Source organism: Balaenoptera borealis (assembly GCF_965194805.1).
Source record: "Balaenoptera borealis genome assembly, chromosome: 3".
In the NCBI taxonomy this organism is placed as follows: Eukaryota; Metazoa; Chordata; class Mammalia; order Artiodactyla; family Balaenopteridae; genus Balaenoptera; species Balaenoptera borealis.
The window spans coordinates 135,709,552-135,726,674 of record NC_138866.1 but is presented as its reverse complement, the minus strand read 5'-3'; the positions used below and the strand labels follow the sequence as shown (position 1 = coordinate 135,726,674).

The following is a 17,123-nucleotide window of genomic DNA, read 5'->3' as shown; positions in this document are numbered from 1 at the left end:
AATATATGGCATGAATAAGGCATGAATATATGGCACCTGAAACCTACAAAAAAATGAAGTACAGCTTCAGGATCATTCCTTACCTGGGTGTTGGAGCCTAGTCTCGCCTAGGACAACTAGCAATTACACATAGATGGGTGAGAAAAAATAATTGATAACTGCTTCAGTGAGCTAATTCCACAGTGGTAAAAATCATAAATACTATCATTTTGAACACAAAACTGTCTACCACATTTATTCAGAATGCTCTTCTAATTTAACACCAGGTGAACCTAATGAAAAAAAGGAAAGCAATGAGGTTTTTGATGGAACATTCTGAATTACTTAATCCTTGTTTTTATTTTAATTAAAATCTACTCATTTAATTGAAAATTTGTTCACGTATACCACAAGGTCACTTTATCACCAGCTCTATCATGTTCCACACCAGAGAAAAATTATATTCTAGGGCAGGGTTTGGCAAACTACAACCCACAGCCCCAACCCAGCCCACTGCCTATTTTTGTGCAGCCTGTGGACTAGAATAATTTTCACATTTGTAGATAGCTGAAAAAAAATTAGAAGAAGAAGAATAGTTTATGACACATGGACATTCAAATTTCAGCATCCATAGATAATTATTGGTACACTGCCACGCCTGCTTATTTGCATATTATCTATGGCTGCTGGAAAATCCACATGGCCCACAAAGCTTAAAATATTTACCATCTACTTATTTACAGAAACTGTGTATCCACCCCTGTTGGACTATTAAGCTGAAAAGGCAAAGTAATAGGAGAGGGCGATTCCCAAAGTCTACCTTAGAAGAGTGACATTTTTGGAGAACTTGTTAGTGCTTTAATAAGAGGCAGTTTGGCTAGGAGTTCTATGTTTTATGGTAGAGTAAGTAGCTGATTTGGAAGCAGTGATGTTTGACAGAGGAGTGTTGTTGTTGTTGTTATTATTATCATTTTAACCACCAGTACGTCTTGCTGATTTATATTCTCCACCTCCCAAGAGGAATTTGACCAGTTTGATTACATCTCATTTATGTGAAGTGTACAAAATGTGTTGCAAGAATTGTTTGTGTCAAAGACAATAAACAAATTTTTAATCCTTCTTCCTTAAGCAGGAAGTCACAAGTTGCCAATAAGCAATTTAAAACAAACCCCACAACGTTGTATGTTTGGTTCAAAACAATAAATATTTTAGGCCTTGGGATACTGTCATCTTGGCAACCCCATTTGTCCTCCCTGGTGAGAACACGTGCACACTGCTGCTTGCTTTCCGGTTCAATGAGAGAGGGTCACACCTTGCCCTCTTAATCCCAGAGTCAAATATGATTACAAATTTTTCCTCCCGGGAATCTAACTTGTAAGGAAGATCACTGTGCTTTTTGTTAAACAAGACATCTCTCTTTAGTTGCCCTATTCATTCTCAGGCTTACTATATTTCACCGGCCTAAAGATTATGTTTGACATCGGCACTTGTTAGAGACCATTTGTTTTTCCAGTGGAAAAAGAAATAAAAGTGCAAATGTCAGACCTCAAAATCCATACTTCTCTGAATTGTTCTCATTTTCGAGGATGAGAATGTGTGTGTCTTTCCCCCAAGTGGGGAAAATGTCACTGTGGCTAAGTCGAAATAGCTTTTGTCTCTCATTTTCTTTTTCATTAACTGCAAAATTAGAGAAAATTTTAGGACATAATAAGTGAATTATGGGAAAGTGAAAATTCTAGGACACATCCCAGTTGCAGTTAAAATAGGAATGGCTCGTGTCAAATCCTGAAAAAAATAAAAAAGTAAAAATTGCAGCTTCATTATCAGAAAAGTAGCACGGGTAAAAACGGACAGCCTTAGCAGTTGAGGAGTCTGTTTTGAGGCCTGATAAGTTAACATTAGTAAACTAGTAAGTAACATTAGTAAACTAGTTAGATACCCAGACCTCGTTAGTTATGTTGATACTAGAATTTGACCTTAGCAGCAACCAACTTAACAAATGTGGGCATTTCTAGTGATCTAATCTCCTCATTTATAACTGTGATGAACAAGCAAAGCCCTCTTGATAGAAGGACTAGGTGAGTGACACGAACTAGGGGAGCCATTTACCAGAGGTGGTGGTGGGGAACATCAACCGTGAGAATATGAGAAACCGGTTAATTGCTCTCAAACTTGTAATTTTGTATTGTCTAATCTCAAAATAGGGTGAAATGCAAAGCTCTCTATATCCTCTGCAAAACAAGCTGGCCCCATCTTCCCAGAGCAGGCACGGGAAGGCCACTGGGGGCAAATGCCACTTCCCACCTGTTCTCTGCTGTAAATAAGCCTGCAGCCCACACCAGGGGCCAATTAAAAGGAATAGCCGGCTGTTGGTTCAGTGGCCCAGGAAGGCATCAGGTGAACTCTAGTTCCTTGGCAGCGATCCCAATTAAGGTGTACTGTTTATCAGGGGGCCAATTAAGAAGATGGAATTAAGAAGAGGTCACGCCCTCTATTAAGGAGTAGTCTGAACCTGGGGAAGCAGTATGATGCTGGGGGTGGTGGGGTTCTCCTGGCCGCCCCTGGATGGAGCCTCTCATGGCCATGCCCAGATAGGGAAAGAGAATGATGGTTTTTGTACCTCTTATTAGACAGCTTTTGTAAAAAGTATTTTTAATTTTAAAAAAGGTGTTTGTTTAAGTAGTATAGTCTGAAAGGTCAAGATGTCGCATAACTAGCCCCAAATGTTAGCTCTTTTGGTTACTGTGACACAAAAAGGAGGAGGAATGGACTATAGAGCCAGGTGACATGCGAAAGCATTTAGTGGTGCGTGTAGTTAGTCAAGCGCCCTATTCAGCACTGATGCAGGCAGAATTGGGGACGGTGAGAGCACAGCTAGGGAAGCCCACGCAGACACTGCTGGCCGAGTGAGCCTCTGCCCCCAGGGCTGTGGGAGGTATGGGGACAGTGGGCTGGGGTAAGACTCCACCCAGGAAGCAGTGCTGCGATCATCCCCATTTCGCTGCAAGGAGAAGCGGGTGCGGCACAGGTTAACGTCCATGCGGAGCCACAGCTTACAGGCAGCAGGTGATTTCAACCATCACTTTTAACTATAAGCTTCATCTGTGGTTTTGGTTTCTTTTTCCTTTTTTTTTTAAAACATATTTTGCAAAATCGGTTTCAAGAGCTACCAAATTTCATCAAGCCAAGTCTAAACAAAACAACTTGTAAGGTCCCCACCATCCTGACTCGCTGGGGCTGTACGGGTTTCAGCACCTTTTAGCCCCCGTCCAATCCCAGTCCCAGGCAAACTGGGACAGTTGGTCGCCAGACTCGTGGCTCACGTCCGAACATACCGACCAACAAAATGACCCCGCCCCCAAGTGGCCAGAAAGACCCTGATAGCGCTCCGACCCTCTACTTTTCTGTTGCCGCAGCCTGTGCGTCCTGAGCTGGCTATTTCTGCTTTCGGAGGGGGTTGTCTTACACCCTCCCCCACGCCTACACCCCAGAGTCTTCAGTCTTTCAGGGCCCCCAAAACGCTGCGGGGCGGGGTGGTTGGGCCCCACCCCAGCGGGAGGCCCGCGACCAGCCGGGAGGGGCGCACGGCGCTCAGAGCGCCCAGGGCCGGGCCTCTGACCCGCGCAGGCGCAGAAGCGCGCTCCCAACTCCGGTTTCATGGATTCCCAGTCCAGCTGCGTGGTGGTGACTGGTAAGACGACTTTTCTGCTTTCCCACTTGCTGCTGCTTTTAGCCTGACCATGGAATGCGCACTTGCCTGATCCTGGTAATAAACAGTTCCCTCATGGGGAAAAAAGAGTGGCAACTGGTGGTTCCAATAATTCCAGATGGAGCTAACTTCCTGCTATGCCCTATTAAAAAAAAAAAAAAAAAAACAGGGGACAGAGAGGCTTTTCTGTTTCTGTCCTGTCATTCACTTCAAATAACTCTTGAATGGCATACACAGTAGGTGCCCACATGTGGCTTAGGCTCAAACCTTGTCCTTCAGCCCATAAGGGGGGAGGCAGAGGCTGGCGCCGGCTGTCCGAGTCTGGGGCCCATGTGGCATCCACTGGGGTACAGCTGCATAGCAAGGAAGGGGGAGCAGGGGACTCAGAAAGAACGGAGCCTAATAAGGCTGAGACAGTCCATCTACAGTGCCCACCCCGACAGGGGCACATAGTTCCCCCCCAAAACTAGAGAGCTTTTAGCCACCCAGGGAACTCTAAGCACCCTCTCAGAGCCACCAGTTAGAGACTTGGAACCCCAGAAGGTCAACTCAGAAGGAATGGTAGCCACCCACTCCTGCCTTTCACCAGCACATTCAAAATCAACCCCAGACACCCCCATTCGTTGTCACAGCTGGTCCCTGGAGGGCTTGATTTCTTCACAAAGCTCTTTATTTTTAGTCAGACACATTTGGCATATTTTAAGTTTTTTGAATTGTGTTGGATGAAGGAAACATTGAAGAGAGAAGCGTTCCTATGTGTGTGGAAAATTGAAAGTTACCTATCTTAATATTTTCAGACTATAATCAAACTCCTGTTAACCTTCTGAGAAAAAGAAAGTTCTTTCGAAAACCTTTTATCTCCCTTGTTCTCATTTGTGTTATTTTGGGTATTAGAGATTGGTTCAGATTACCCTTGAATTCCTAAGGAAACTGTACCCCTGATAAATGTGACACTTATCACAAATGAAATATGAATATTGAAGCACCAGGGCAAGCCTTAGACTCACATCAACCCCTGCCTCTGTCCTGTCAACTTGTGGTTTGCTGGCAAACGCTGGATTGTTTGATGAAGTACCTGATAATCAGCTGCGATTTGGGAATGCTCACTGGCTTCCAGAGTGTGGCCTTCTTTTATTAAAAATGCTCTGAGCTGCTAAAGGCAGTCTTTTCATTTAATTGGATTTGCTTCACGTGTAAATCTCACCAAGACAATTGGCACGTAGACACATGGTGGGGGAACAAGGACTCTGACAAACTGCCTTAAGATCAAGACATTCGGACTGGCACCAATGACGATGGGAGAGTGAGAAAACCTGCCTCCCTCCAGAGGGCCTCTCTTGATTCCAAGAGATTTCTCCAGCCCCTTTTCACAAGTTCCACTCGAGGGCCTGCCAAGTTTTAAGTGTAAGGTTTGACCCTGCAAAACAAGAGCTTCAAACCTTCATTTGCTGAGTTGTTTTGCCTAATTGAAAATAGATAAGAAATGATCTGCATGCACTGATCTGAATATGATTCTAAAGCAGCATGTGATTTTTTCTGGTGTCACTGCATTTTTAGTATTCCTACAGTCATCCCAGGAGGTACCTGATTTCTCAGTGATTTTTCCTTAATCTCAGTATTTTCCTTTTTTTTCTTTTTTGCTCGGCAACTCCAGTCTTATTTATTCTATAAGATTCAAAGTCAGAAAACACCACTAGCTTCCTGGGACATCCTGTCCCACACTTTTCTATTCCCTGAGAAAGTTTTACCCTTTGTGAGTCAAACTTGCTAGTGCTCTAGACCCAGAGGTTCCAGAATTTCAGAGGCACAGCCCTCTCCAGAACTGACTCCTGCTCTAAAGACCTGAGGTCCGGGAGTTGGGGTGGAGGTGAGGTTTCAGAGGTAGGTATTTAATCATAGCTCCTCTCCATCTCAGAATCTGATGATTTGAGAAATATATCACGGGAATCAGATAGATGGAACTCAAAACCTCAGCTGGGTTCCAGGTAAAGCTGAGTTGGAGAATGCCACGTCTAGCTGCAGCCCAGTGCCCACCCTGAAGTGAGCCCACCAGACAGCGGCTGACCTCCCCTACAGGGGCCAGGCAGGAACTGTTGAGCTCTGCGCATGGGCCACACTGAAGAAGAGATGAAGGAAGAGGCCCCCAGGGTCCTGGTCCCTCCTCCTAGACACACCATCCTAAAGGGCTTGTGATGGTTAATTTCATGGGTCAACTTGACTCGGCCACGGAGTGCCCAGATATCTGGTTAAACATTATCTGGATGTGTCTGTGACGGTGTTTTTGGAAGAGCTTGGCATTTGAATCGGTGAGCTCAGTAAAGCAGTGCCCTCTCCAGGGTGGGTGGGCCTCACCTAATCCATTAAGGGTCTGAATAGAATAAAAAAGCAGAGGAGGGTTGAATTCTCTGTCTGAAGGCATGATCTGGCACATTAGTCTTCTCCTGCCCTCAAACTGGTGCTCCTGGTTCTCGGGCCTTCAGTCTTGGACTGGAATTTACTCCACTGGCTTTCCTGGGTCTCCAACCTGTAGATGGCAGACAGATCTGAGGACTTCTCAGCCTTCATAATCACATGAGCCAATACCTTATAATAAATCTCTTTCTATATATATGCAGATATATATATACACACATACATACCAGTACAGGCCTCTCAATTTCTGGAGAGAGAAATAGAGGCCTAAAGTACACATGAAATCTCAACATGGAAAAGTAAGGATAGGGCCCCTGACTGATAGGCACGGTGCCCAGGCAGGGGGTTTGGGACTGAGAAATGGTGGCATCAAATGATCAGAGAGAATCAGGGCAGAGTGAGGGTCTAGCTGGAGCCCATCCAACGCTGCCCAGAGAGACAGTAAAAAAGGATTTAGCATTTGTTTAGCATCTACCAGCTTCTGGAAACAATACGTGCTGTACATGGCATTGTTTAATCTGTCCAGAGGTCCCAGGAGGTATGTAACTATAACAACAGTGAAGGAGAACGCTGACACTGCTTCCTGTGTTTGAGGCAGTATTGCAAATGCTCCGTTTTATTCATTTAATCTGCACAACAACCCTATTAGATTATTATAATTAGTGTGCATTTTACAGATGAGAAAATCAAGGCACTGAAGCTAAGTAACTTGCTCAACGTCACCCAGATGCTAAGTGGTGGGGCTGAGATGCAACAGCAGAAGCCTGAGCCCAAACACTGAGGTCTCTGACCACTCTTGGCTGCCGTTGGGCCACGGCCTGAGCTTTGGCGGGGTCACTGCATGGTGTGGGTGCCATAAAAATAAGCAGCTGCAACACTGAAAGGGTGACGGTGTCCTTCTCCCCAGGCAGCAGGAAATGTTTCCTAAGCTAGTCCCAGAGGAGGTTTGCTGTCCTCCCCAAAGCAAAATTCTGTTTAACTGCCTTTTATTAGAAATCTTCATTGCAATTAAATTACATAATAGTACACAGTATAAATAAGTGTTCCTAGTTCTAGAAACAAGCCCTTCTGTCCACACACCTCATCCAGAAGCCTCTTGCTCCTTCCCAGAGTGAGGCCTCTCCTGGGGCTCACCTTACCCAGGCTCACCCCCTCCAACCGCTCTGCCTCCTCCTCCCCCATGAAGTCCTGGGTCACCGCCACCTCCTCCAGGAGACTTCCCTAACCACCCCCACCCATCTTCTCTCTCCCCTCTGTATCTGATCCTAGTTGTTGTTCAAAGCCTTGCTATTCCAAGTGTGGTCCAAGGGCCAGTAGCATCAGTACCACTGGGGAGCTTGTTAGGAATTCAGAATCTCCAGCAGCACCCCAGACCTGCCCAATCAGATTCTACATTTTAATAAGATATACATGTGTATTAGCATTTGAGAAACGCTGGACCAAATCAAACACTTTTTAAAACTTCTAATTTTGAAATAATTATAGATTCACAAGAATTTGCAAAGAAATGTATAGACTGGTCCTCTGCATCTTTCACCCAGACTCCTCCAATGTTAACATCTTCAATATCAAAGCTAAGATACTGACATTGGTATAACTCAGTGTGTATGTGTGTGTGTGTGTGTGCACATGCATGCATAACTCTATGTGGTATTATCACATGTGTAGCTTTGTGTAACCACCACCGTCAAGATAAATAACTACCAACATCACAAGGCTCCTTTGAACTACCCCTTTATAGCCACACCTACCCTTTTCCCCCATCTCTAACTCCTGGTAACCATTAATCTGTTCTTCATCTCTATAATTATGTTTATAGATGTAAATTATAATTTACAACTATTGTATTGGGTTGGCCAAAATATCCATTCAGGTTTTCCCATAAGAGGTTATGGAAAAACCCGAATGAACTTTTTGGTCAGCCCAATGTAAATGGAATCATGCTGTATGTATCCTTTTGAGATTGCCTTTTTTTCACTCAGCATAATTCCCTTGAGGTTCTTCCAAGTTGTTTATACCAATAATTCCGTCACTTTTAAAGCAATTTTTTAACGACTTTATTGAGATATAATTCTCATGCTATACAGTTCACTTATTTAAAGCATACAGTTCAATGGCTTTTAGTAGTCACAGAGTTATGCGTTTCTCAACACAGTCAATTGAGAATATTTTCATTACCCCAAAAAGAAACTCGACTCCCTAATCCTCATCCCCACTCCCCTACTACACACACACACACACACACACACACACACACACACACACACACAGAGTCAAGCTCTAGGCAACCACTAATCTACTTTCTGTCTTTATAGGTTGCCAATTCTGGACATTTCACATAAATGGAATCATACAGTTTTGTGACTGGCCTCATTCACTGAGCATGTTTTCAAGGTTCATCCATGTTGTAACATAACACTTCTTTTTATTGCCAAATAATATGCCATTGTATGGGTAATACCATATTTTGTTTATCTATTCATCAGTTGATGGATACTTGGGTTGTGTCTACTTTTTTCTTTTCACTGCTGAGTAGTATTCTATGATCTAGATGAACCACAGTTTATTTAACCATTCACTCATTGAAGGACATTGAGGTGGTTTCTAGCTATGGGCTATTACAAATAAAGCTGCAGTGAACATTTGTGTACAAGTTTCTGTGTGAAAATAAGTTTTCATTTCTCTGGGGTAAATGTCCAGCAGTGCAAGTGCTTGGAAGTCCACTTTCAGTTTTAAAAGAAACTGTCAAACCATTTCCCAGAGTGGCAGTACCATTACATTCCCACCAACAATGTATGTGTGACCTAGTTCCTCTTCATTCTTGTCAGCTTTGGGTGTTACCAGTATTTCTATTTTAGCCACCCTGATAGAAGTGTAGTGACATCTTATTGTGATTTTATGGCTTTTTAAAAATATTTATTTATTTATTTTTGGCTGTGTTGGGTCTTCGTTTCTGTGTGAGGGCTTTCTCTAGTTGCGGCGAGCGGGGGCCGCCCTTCATCGCGGTGCGCGGGCCTCTCACTATCGCAGCCTCTCTTGTTGCAGAGCACAGGCTCCAGATGCGCAGGCTCAGTAGTTGTGGCTCACGGGCCCAGTTGCTCCGCGGCATATGGGATCCTCCCAGACCAGGGCTTGAACGCATGTCCCCTGCATTGGCAGGCAGACTCTCAACCACTGCGCCACCAGGGAAGCCCTCGTTGTGATTTTAATTTGCATTTCTCTGATGGCTAATGATGTTGAAAAGTTTTTCATGTGCTTATTTGCCACCTGTATATCCTCTTCGGTGAAATGTTTCTTCATGTCTTTTGCCCATTTTCTAACTGGACTGTCTTTTTTTTTTTTTTAATTAATTAATTTTTTATTTTTGGCTGCGTTGGGTCTTCATTGCTGCATGCGGGCTTTCTCTAGTTGTGGCAAGCGGGGGCTACTCTTCGTTTTGGTGCACAGGCTTCTCACTGCAGTGGCTTCTCTTGTTGCAGAGCACAGGCTCTAGGCGCGCGGGCTTCAGTAATTGTGGCATGCGGGCTCAGTAGTTGTGGCTCATGGGCTCTAGAGTGCGGGCTCAGTAGTTGTGGTGCATGGGCTTAATTGCTCTGTGACATGTGGGATCTTCCCGGACCAGGGCTAGAACCTGTGTCCCCTGCATTGGCAGACGGATTCTTAACCACTGCGCCACCAGAAAGGTCCCTAGACTGTCTTTTAAAGTTGAGTCTTGAGAGTTTTCTTATACATTTTACATACAATGCCTTTGTCAGATATGTGATTTACAACTGTCTGCAGAGTATCTTTTCATCCTCTCAGCAGGGTCTTTTGCAGAACAAAAGGTTTTCATTTTGATGAGGTCCACTTTATCAGTTTTGACTTTTATGGATCATGCATTTGGTGTCAAGTCTAAGAACTCTTTGCCTAACACTAGGTCCCAAGATTTTCTCCCTTTTTTTTCCCCAAAAAGTTTTATAAGTTTACTTTTTACATTTAAGTCCTTGATCAATTTTGAATTAATTTTTGTACAGTGCAGGCTGAGGAATCCATTTTTTTTGCCTAGGGGTGTCTGATTTTTCCAGCCCCATTTGTTAAAAGGCTGTCCCTCTCCATTGAATTGCTTTTGCACATTTGTTAACAAACAACTGGGCATATTCACATGGGTGTGTTTCTGGTCCCTCTACACAGCATGCATTTTAACTGGACATGTGTGCTCACACCTTCTTGAGCCCTCCTACTTGGCGGTGGATCAGCCCAACATTCCTTTAGGGGCCCCCTACAATGCCTCACACAAGAGGACTTGGAAAATGCTTCCAGATGGGCAAGGTTGCAAGCCTCCACAAGAAAGGGGGTGTGTGGAGTCCTTGATGGCCCAGGGAATCACAAGAGGTCCCTGAGGAGGTGCGGGGAACAGCACAGAAGCAGAGACACCTTGGCCCAAGGTGTGGCCTGAGGAAACCAGGCTTTCTTTGGTTTCAGGTTTCGGGCCCTTCCGGCAGCATCTGGTGAATTCCAGCTGGGAAGCAGTAAAGGTAAAAACCCTCTAAGCCCAGACCCAGGAGTGCAGGACCCAGCTGGTTCCTTCTGTGGTTCTGAGAAAATCCAGCACGCAGGCTCCTTGGTGACCAGATCCACACGGGAGGGGAGAAAACACACACTGGGTGCCCTGGGACACGAGCTAGCTTTTTGTCCTTGGGCTGTGACTCACCTGCCCATAGGGGGGCCATCTGGCTCAGTGGTAAAGAAAACAGACTAAAGGGACACCCCTGGGAAGGATGGGGAGTGGCCCAGGAAGGCTCTGCTGCCCTGAGAGCTGGGAACCCCTTCTGGCTGTGGAGTGTCGGGAAAGTCACTGACCCCAGCCATGGTGTTCTCCTTCATGACATGGGGGAATAATAGTGCTGATGTTACAGGGTCGTTCTGAGGAGTAAAAGAGGTATGTGTGTGAAGCAAGTAAGTATGTAAGTCTGTAAAAGCAGCTTTTTTAAAGCATAGCGCCTGGCACAGGGTAAGAGCTTAATACATGGTTATAATTATAAACAACATGGCTTCATTTTTAAGAAAGCAGCCAGGAGAGAGCATGTCCTCAGACAGGGCGTGAAGAGGGGTCTCATCCGTAGAACAGAGCTCTCCTCCCTGAAGCAATTGCCCCACTCCTACCAGTCCCCACACGGTGTCATTTAGAGGCTCAGAGCACAGCTGGCTATTTATTCACACTTGACCATCAATTTCATGCTTCTGTTGGATCAAGCCAAAGGTAGGGTCTTGAGTCTGTTCTCAGAGTTACCCAGTCAAGCTGAAAATGCAGCAAAACCACTTGAATCGTGCATTTGCAGCCACTGTAGCATTCATTTTTTAGCCTGTCCACACAGATGTGGTCAAGGAAACTCTCCACTCTTGAGTTAGAACTTGGGTTTTTTTCAACCAGCAAAAAAACTCAGAGAACCCCAGACTCACTGCCAAGCCTCACTGCTGCACACAACATGCCAAAAGGCCAGGTCAGGGCTTTATGAGTTCCTGGGTGTTTGCAGCCAGTTCCTCGAAAAACAGGACTTTTTCTGCTGAATCCCAAACGGGCCCTGAGTCCTTCTTTTTGTGCCTCAGTTTTCTTATCTGTAAAATGGGAAGGTTGTGATGACTACAGGAATTAACACACATAAAGCCCTCAGAGCATGGCAGGGCAACTGCTGGTTCTCACAAATTTCATTCTTATTACTAAGAAGCTATTCTACCAGTCAGTTTTCTCAGTTGTGGGCAAATAGAATTGGACTTTGGAGATCCACACAGGAAATGGAATGAGGGAGGGGATTATTTTGTAGACTCAAGATTCACCAATAAAGCTGGAGAATCAGGGCAGAAGGGCAGAAACAGAAGCAGGCTGGGGGTTTCCAGGAAGAGGTAGTAGAATGGCAAACTAGGTGCTCTGACCGGCCCTTCCCCTGTAGATAAACTAGATAAGATAGAACTTCTGTGCATTGCTGGACACATAGTAGTAAAGGAAAGCCCATATATGTCATGCCATGCACATAAATACATCACACATACTCAGGGCTGCAGCCTGAAGGGGTGAGGGTCAGCACCCCCACCCTAACACACAAAAGGCAGGGGGGCACGTGCCATTATCAACATTGTTTTTAGCAAAAGGGATAGAATGAAACCAAGGCTCTTACTGTAAGCCAGACCCTTGAAAGGAGATCCTGTGGTCTCTAGCACCCCTGACTCCCAGCAAAGCATATGCAATTTCTCTTGAGGATTTAAAACCTCAGATTTTCCACTAAGATAAACTAAGATAAACTAAACATTTATTTCCAATCAAAGATCACCAAATATTCAAAGAAACAAACTACCCTGAGTAAGAATGAGCAGAAGCAGATTTAGAACCTCAAAAACTTGAGGTTCTAAATCATTCTGCTAGATATTATCAGAAAATAGCATAATTATATATGGAATATTTGAAGAAGTAATGATAGAATCACAAAAACTAAGCAAAAACTATCAAAAGATAAGGCAAATTGAAAAAGGGAGTAATAGAGCTTATAGAAATTTAAAACACAATTGTTGAAGTGAAGAATTTAACAGATGACTTAAAAGACAGTTTAGAATTATGCTAAGTGAAAGATGCCAGTCACCAAAAACCACATATTGTATGATTACATTTAGATGAATGTCCAGATGAAGCAAATCTATTGAGACATAAAGTAGATTAGTGGTTGCCTAGGGCAGGTGAGTGGGGGATTGGGGGAAATAGGGAGTGACTGTTAATGGGTATGGGTTTTTTTTTAGGGTTGATGAAAAGGTTCTAAAATTGACTGTGGTGATGGTTGCACAACTCTGTGAATATACTAGGAGGCAACGAATTATAGACTTTAAATGAGTAAATTGTATGGTATGTGAAATACATGTAAATGGCAGTTTAGAAACAGATAAGAAAAATTAATGAACTAGAAGATAGCTCTGATGATATTGTTTAAAGGGCAGCATAAAGAGATGGACAAGGAAATGAAAAAAGAAATTAAGAAATATGGATAATAAAATGAGATATTTGAACATATGTTTATTTGGAGTTCCATAAGGAGAGAATGAATGAAATAAAGCACTAGCCAAAGAGATAATGGTTGAGACTATTGCAGAATTGGATGAAAGACATAAATCCACAGAGATAAGAAGTATAAAATATACCAAGCAAAAACAAACAAAATCAATACATATACACATCATAGTAAAACTGCAGAAAACCAAAACAAGGAGATTTGAAAGTAGTCGGGGGAAAAGACAGGTCACCTACAAAAGACAATACAATTAGACTGAGAGTAAATTTTTCAAAAACAACAATAAAAGCTAGAAAACAGTGGAGTAACATCATCAAAATGCTAGAAAAATATTGTCAACCTGAAATTGCTTACCCAGCAAAATTATTTTTCAAAACAAGGATGAAATGAAGCAAGCATAAAAGCAAGCATCAAGAGTTTACTACCAACAGGCACAACCCTAAAGGAACATGTAAAGGATATCGTTCAGAAGGAAGGAAAATTATCCCAGAAAGATGGTGTGAGATGCAAAGAGGAATTGTGAGCCCAAAGGTAAAATCTAAACTAGCATTATTTTTTAATAATGATAATAATAATAAATGGCTAATTGTAAGTTTAAAAATAAAGGATTGAACTAAAATATAGGACAATGAAGGCATAGAAGTTAAGAGGAGTGATTGAAGTATAAGTCTTCTAAGGCCCTTGTATAGACAGGCATCCTGATATCAAATTCAGACTTCGTTAAATTATATACATTTATATTTATATATAATATATATATTAATTGAAGTATAGTTGATTTACAATGTATTAGTTTCAGGTGTACAGCAAAGTGATTCAGTTGTATATATGTATATATATAGCTGAATATATATATATATATATATATATATATATATATATATATATTCTTTTTCAGATTCTTTTCCATTATAGGTTATTACAAGATATTGAATATAGTTCCCTTTGCTATATACAGTAGGCCATTGTTGTTTATCTATTTTATATATATAGTGGTGTGTATCTTTTAATCCCAAGCTCCTAATTTATCCCTCGCTGCCTTTCCCCTTTAGTAACTGTAAATTTGTTTTGTCTGTGAGTCCATTTCTATTTTATAAATAAGTTCATTTGTATCATTTTTTTAGATTCCACATATAAGTGATATCATGTGATATTTGTCTTTCTCTGTCTGACTTACTTCACTTAGTAGGATAATCTCTAGGTCCATCCGTGTTGCTGCAAATGGCATTATTTTATTCTTTTTTATGGCTGAGTAATATTCCATTGTGTATATGTACCATATCCTCTTTAACGATTCATCTGTTGGTGGACACTTAGGTTGTTTCCATGTCTTGGCAATTGTGAATAGTGCTGCTATGAACATTAGGGTGCATATATCTTTTTGAATTAGAGTTTTCGTCTCTTCTGGATATAGGCCCAGGAGTGGGATTGCTGGCTCATATGGTAACTCTATTTTTAGTTTTTTAAGAAACCTCTGTACTGTTCCCCATAGTGACTGCACCAATTTATTCCCACCAACAGTGTAAAAAGCTTCCCTTTCTCTACACCCTCCCCAGCATTTATTATTTGTAGACTTTCTGATGATGGCCATTCTGACCGGTGTGAGGTGGTACCTCATTTTAGTTTTGATTGCATTTCTCTAATAATTAGTGATGTTGAGCATCTTTTCATGTTCCTGTTGGGCATTTGTATGTCTTCTTTGGAGAAATGTCTATTTAGGTCTTCTGCCCATTTTTTGATTGGGTTATTTGTTTTTTTGATATTGAGCTGTATGTGCTGTTTGTATATTTTGAAAATTAATCCCTTGTGGGTTGCATCATTTGCAAATATTTTCCTCTAGTCTGTAGGTTGTCTTTTCATTTTGTTTATGGTTTCCTTTTCTGTGCAAAAGCTTTTAAGTTTAATTAGCCATTTGTTTCTTTTTGCTTTTATTAACATTAGGAGATGGATTCAAAAAATATATTGCTGCAATTTATGTCAGAGAGCAATATGCCTATGTTTTCCTCTAGGAGTTTTATAGTATCTGGTCTTACAATTTATAGTGTCTGGTCTTATATGGTCTTTAATCCATTTTCAGTTTATTTTTTTATATGGTATTAGAGAATGTTCTTTTTTTCTTTTCTTTTTCTTTTTCAGCCACACCGCACAGGTGGCATGTGGAACTTCCCCAGCCAGAGATCAAACCCACACCCCCTACAGTGGAAGCATGGAGTCTTAACCCCTGGACCACCAGGGAAGTCCCAGGAGAATGCTTTAATTTCATTATTTTACATGGAGCTGTCAAGTTCTCCCAGCACCACTTATTGAAGAGACTGTCTTTTCTCCAGTGTATACTTTTGCCTCCTTTGTTGTAGATTAATTGACCATAAGTGCAGGGGTTTATTTCTGGGCTTTCTATCCTGTTCCATTGATCTATGTGTCTGTTTTTGTGCCAGTACCATACTGTTTTGATTAATGTAGCTTTATAGTATAGTGTGAAGTCAGAGAGTATGATTCTTCCAGCTCCATTCTTCTTTCTCAAGATTGTTTTGGCTATTCAGGGTCTTTTGTGTTTCCATACAAATTAAAAAAAATTTTTTTGTTCTAGTTCTGTGAAAAATACCATTGGTAATTTGATAGGGATTGCATTGAATCTAGATTGCCTTGCGTAGTATGGTCATTTTAACAATATTGTTTCTTCCAATTCAAGAACATGTTATATCTGTCCATCTGTTTGTGTGATCTTCCATTTCTTTCATCAGTGTCTTATAGTTTTCTGAGTACAGGTTTTGTTTCCTTAGGTAGGTTTATTCCAAGATATTTTGTTCTTTTTGATGCAATGGTAAATGGAATTGTTCCCTTAATTTCTCTTTCTGATCTTTCCTTGTTAGTGTATAGAAATGCAACAGATTTCTGTATATTAATTTTGTATCCTGCAACTTTACTGAATTCATTGATGAGCTCTGGTAGTTTTCTGGTGGTATCTTTAGGATTTTCAATGTATAGTCATTGCAAACAGTGAAGTTTTACTTCTTCCTTTCCAGTTTGGATTCCTTTTATTTGTTTTTCTTCTCTGATTGCTGTGGTTAGGACTTCCAAAACAATATTGAATAAAAGTGGGAAAGAGGGGCATCCTTATCTTGTTCCTGATCTTAGAGGGAATGCTTTTAGATTTTCACCATTGAGTATGATGTTCGCTGTGGGTTTGTCATGTATGGCCTTTATTATGCTGAGGTATGTTCCCTCTATGCCCACGTTCTGGAGAGTTTTATCATAAATGGATGTTGAATTTTATCAAAAGCTTTTTCTGCATCTATTGAGATGATCATATGGTTTTTATTCTTCAGTTCGTTAATGTGGTGTATCACATTGATTGATTTGCAGATATTGAAAAAATCCTTCCATCCCTGGGATAAATCCCAATTATATATGTGCGGCAAAATTTCAAGAGTAACTATGAAAGAGTAGAAATAGAGTATATGGTTTCCAAGAGAGCAGGGAAACAAAACAGAATAAGAAAAAAAATGAACAAAACTTTAATCAGAGGGACCAAAAAATCACCCCATAGGAAACAAGGTAGATGAATACACTGTTGCCGTCCAGTTGAATACTAGTTATTGTAGCTTGTCCCAGTGGCACTGGCTGCTGCATACTCCCAGTGGCATTATTGTTACGCTGGGAAGATGGATGTTTCTTCTATCAGAGAGATTTGCTCCTGATTCAGAGCCAAAGATAAGTGCACCTGATTGGTTGATCCTGCCCTGGCCACAGTGAGACTGACCTTTTCAGCATTTGTGGGGGGAGCCAGGCTCTATCTTCCACCAAGACCCCAATGTTAGGGGTTGTCCCAAATCAGAGGAAGGCCAAAGAAATAACAATGTTGATATGGATATAAAATATTAAGTCAACTCTTCTTAGTTCAACCTATATTTATTCAGTTCCTGATTTGGAAGACGACAGTCTACTAACACATGAATCTCTTCCTGTTCCTATTCCACCCCAGCCAGGTGTAC

At 41.8% G+C, this 17,123-nt stretch overlaps 1 protein-coding gene across 12 annotated transcripts in view; it reads left to right on the top strand.

The window, feature by feature from the left end:
* Nucleotides 1-3,284: 3,284 nt before the first annotated feature.
* PGPEP1L (pyroglutamyl-peptidase I like) overlaps nt 3,285-17,123 on the top strand; it is a 64,287-nt gene continuing 50,448 nt past the window's right edge. Inside the window, exons 1-3 of one of the 12 annotated variants that reach the window (XM_082387116.1) lie at nt 3,313-3,670; nt 10,562-10,614; nt 13,512-13,662. In XM_082387116.1, coding sequence (XP_082243242.1) covers nt 13,636-13,662 — 27 coding nt within the window. In that variant the 5' untranslated portion in view covers nt 3,313-3,670; nt 10,562-10,614; nt 13,512-13,635. Of the gene's footprint in view, nt 3,671-10,561; nt 10,615-13,511; nt 13,663-17,123 lie in introns of all 12 variants that reach the window. The other 11 variants (XM_082387115.1, XM_082387117.1, XM_082387110.1 and 8 more) reach the window with 11 other exon arrangements.